This window comes from Triticum aestivum, chromosome 2B (assembly GCF_018294505.1).
Source record: "Triticum aestivum cultivar Chinese Spring chromosome 2B, IWGSC CS RefSeq v2.1, whole genome shotgun sequence".
Lineage (NCBI taxonomy): Eukaryota > Viridiplantae > Streptophyta > Magnoliopsida > Poales > Poaceae > Triticum > Triticum aestivum.
This window is the reverse complement of record NC_057798.1, coordinates 786,435,380-786,437,452: the sequence shown is the minus strand read 5'-3', so window position 1 is coordinate 786,437,452 and position 2,073 is coordinate 786,435,380. Positions and strand designations below refer to the sequence as shown.

General features: G+C 47.4%; 1 protein-coding gene across 2 annotated transcripts; it reads left to right on the top strand.

Moving 5' to 3' along the window:
• On the top strand, positions 1-1,648 carry LOC123042749 (DNA topoisomerase 2). 2 transcript variants are annotated; one of them, XM_044465140.1, is made up of 2 exons: positions 1-755; positions 839-1,648. In XM_044465140.1, exons 1-2 carry the CDS (start codon positions 62-64, stop codon positions 1,036-1,038), a joined length of 894 nt encoding a protein of 297 aa, XP_044321075.1. In that variant the 5' UTR covers positions 1-61; the 3' UTR covers positions 1,039-1,648. The 2 variants fall into 2 exon arrangements, with proteins under 2 accessions (XP_044321075.1, XP_044321073.1); XM_044465138.1 differs by having other exon boundaries at positions 1-758; positions 839-1,644.
• Positions 1,649-2,073: the final 425 nt, after the last annotated feature.

The window sequence follows — 2,073 nt, the reverse complement described above, 5'->3', positions numbered from 1 at the left end:
GCACCCTTGACCTGCCTCCACCAACACACAACGGCCGGGCACGACTATACTGCACCTAGCAATGAGACGCGCGACGGCGGCAAGATTTGAGCACGACGAGACGCGACGCACGACGGTGTCCGGCCACCGCAAATTTCAAACGCCTCGCTCAGCCGGGGACGTGTATTTGAGCGAACCCGGTCGATCTTTTACCCGTACAAACCGATCGACGCGGACGCAGATGGAGGAGTTAAAGCTACTCAGCAACCAGGCCAGGTTCATCTCGGCCATCATCAGCGGCGAAATCAAGTACATCCGGAGGAAGATGAAGGAGCTGCTGCAGGACATAATCGACAAGGGGTTCGATCCCATCCTCAGAGAGGGGTTGCTGCCCGTGCCCGGGGACGAAGGTGAAGCTGCAGCAGCAGGAGAAACGGCTGAAGAACACGGCAGCTGCTACTACGAATACCTCACCTCTATGCCACTCGGTTTCTTCAACGACGACTACGTGCAGCATCTTCTCAAGAGGATATCCGAGATCGAGGAGGCGATGCGGTCGTCTCACACGGACCACGGGGAAGCTCGGTCGGGTCCAGAGGCTGCCGGAGATGATGGTGTGTCTGACTCTGAAACAGCAGCAGCGCCCAGGAGACGGCGCAAGAGGAGTGCAGCAGAGTCGGTAGTGCCCATGGATGACGTTTACAACGACGAGGAAGCCGCCGCCGCACTGTACGACTATCTGGCCGCAATTGCTGGGCTTGGGCCCCGACAACATGGTGGTAACGCCTACTCATCTTCATCTCCTGCAAAAAAGTTTAAGCTGATTGGTGGTAGGCGTAAATACTTTTTGCATGCATAGAACCTGGGACTGTGAGCACGCTGCAGAGGCGACCAACCAAGAAGCAGCGGAGGAAGAAATCAAGCATAGTTGGCGCGCTACTACCTCTCGAGGACATCAACACGACTGCTTCGACTTCGACCGGCACCAATGATGCTTGGACGAGCGGACGTGCAGTGCCTTATTCGCTGTCAACGCTCGGCTTCGCACGGAGTATTTGATACTCCCTCTGTATTGTATGTAAACTAATACAAGGCCGTTTACATCAGTCATGTTCATGTAGAAGCTGAATCAGTGTTTTGTTGTGCGTCACAGACATATACGAGCGTTTGAAAGTTGAGTTCGGTGTTAGATTGTATGGACACACATGCTAAAAGGTAAGTTAAGTTCAGTGTTTGAAAGGTGAGCATGAGAAATTTCAGTGTCATGGGATGATACAATAGGATATTGTGATTGAAGCTTTCATTAAATTATTAACCAACTTGAAACAAGCTTCCGCTCTGCTTTATGTATGAGCACCACTAGGCATCAGACTACTACTGATGTTTGGCTCCCTATCAGACGAGTTCTTGGCCGTTCAATCCACAGCATGCTGGACGTCCGATGTAAGTACTAGTCAAGCCGTGAGTTTTGCTAATTTGTTACGTTAATTGAGTGCTTCGCCATAACTGTCGCCGCATCCATCGCACTTCTTGCTTTTTACGTGGAAGTAGTACGTGGGCCTGGTAGTTAGCTTACATGCTTGATATACCGTGCTCTCCGTCATCCATCCATGCCCATGTTCTCGTGTATCCCGTCGCTCAAAAAAAAAGTTCTTGTGGATCCCTGAAAAAACTATGCTTCCATGTATTGAGTAATTTGCTTCCTTTGCAAAACTATGTTTTGTGGGTGTATTTCATTTGATTTACTATAATTTTAGTTGCTTCATGCACAGTTTTAAAATGCTTCGTGCAATTGCTTTTAGGAAATTTTATTCAACTTTTTTCTAGATACTGGAAAATTTGATGCTAGTGCATAAAAGATTTGCCGCGATCAAGGAAGCACAATGTATGACATTGATCATCTTTCTGCACACCAATATTTGCTTACAGCTTCGTTTGTAATATTTGCTTCCATATAAGTCTCATAGTAAGAAATATTTTGCGTCAGAAACATTGTTCCATTGACTGAGAATTCATCAACCAAACAATGATTTGTTTCCATGAAATAGAAAAAAAAAATCACACTAGTTTCAAAAGCATCAATCTCTTGTTTCC

Excerpts from the sequence above, each read along its gene's own strand:
- LOC123042749 (XM_044465138.1), top strand. The coding sequence starts at position 62 with ATGAGACGCGCGACGGCGGCAAGATTTGAGCACGACGAGACGCGACGC. Across the intron at positions 759-838 it reads TGGGCCCCGACAACATGGTG|AACCTGGGACTGTGAGCACG; the intron begins GTAACGCCTACT and ends TTGCATGCATAG.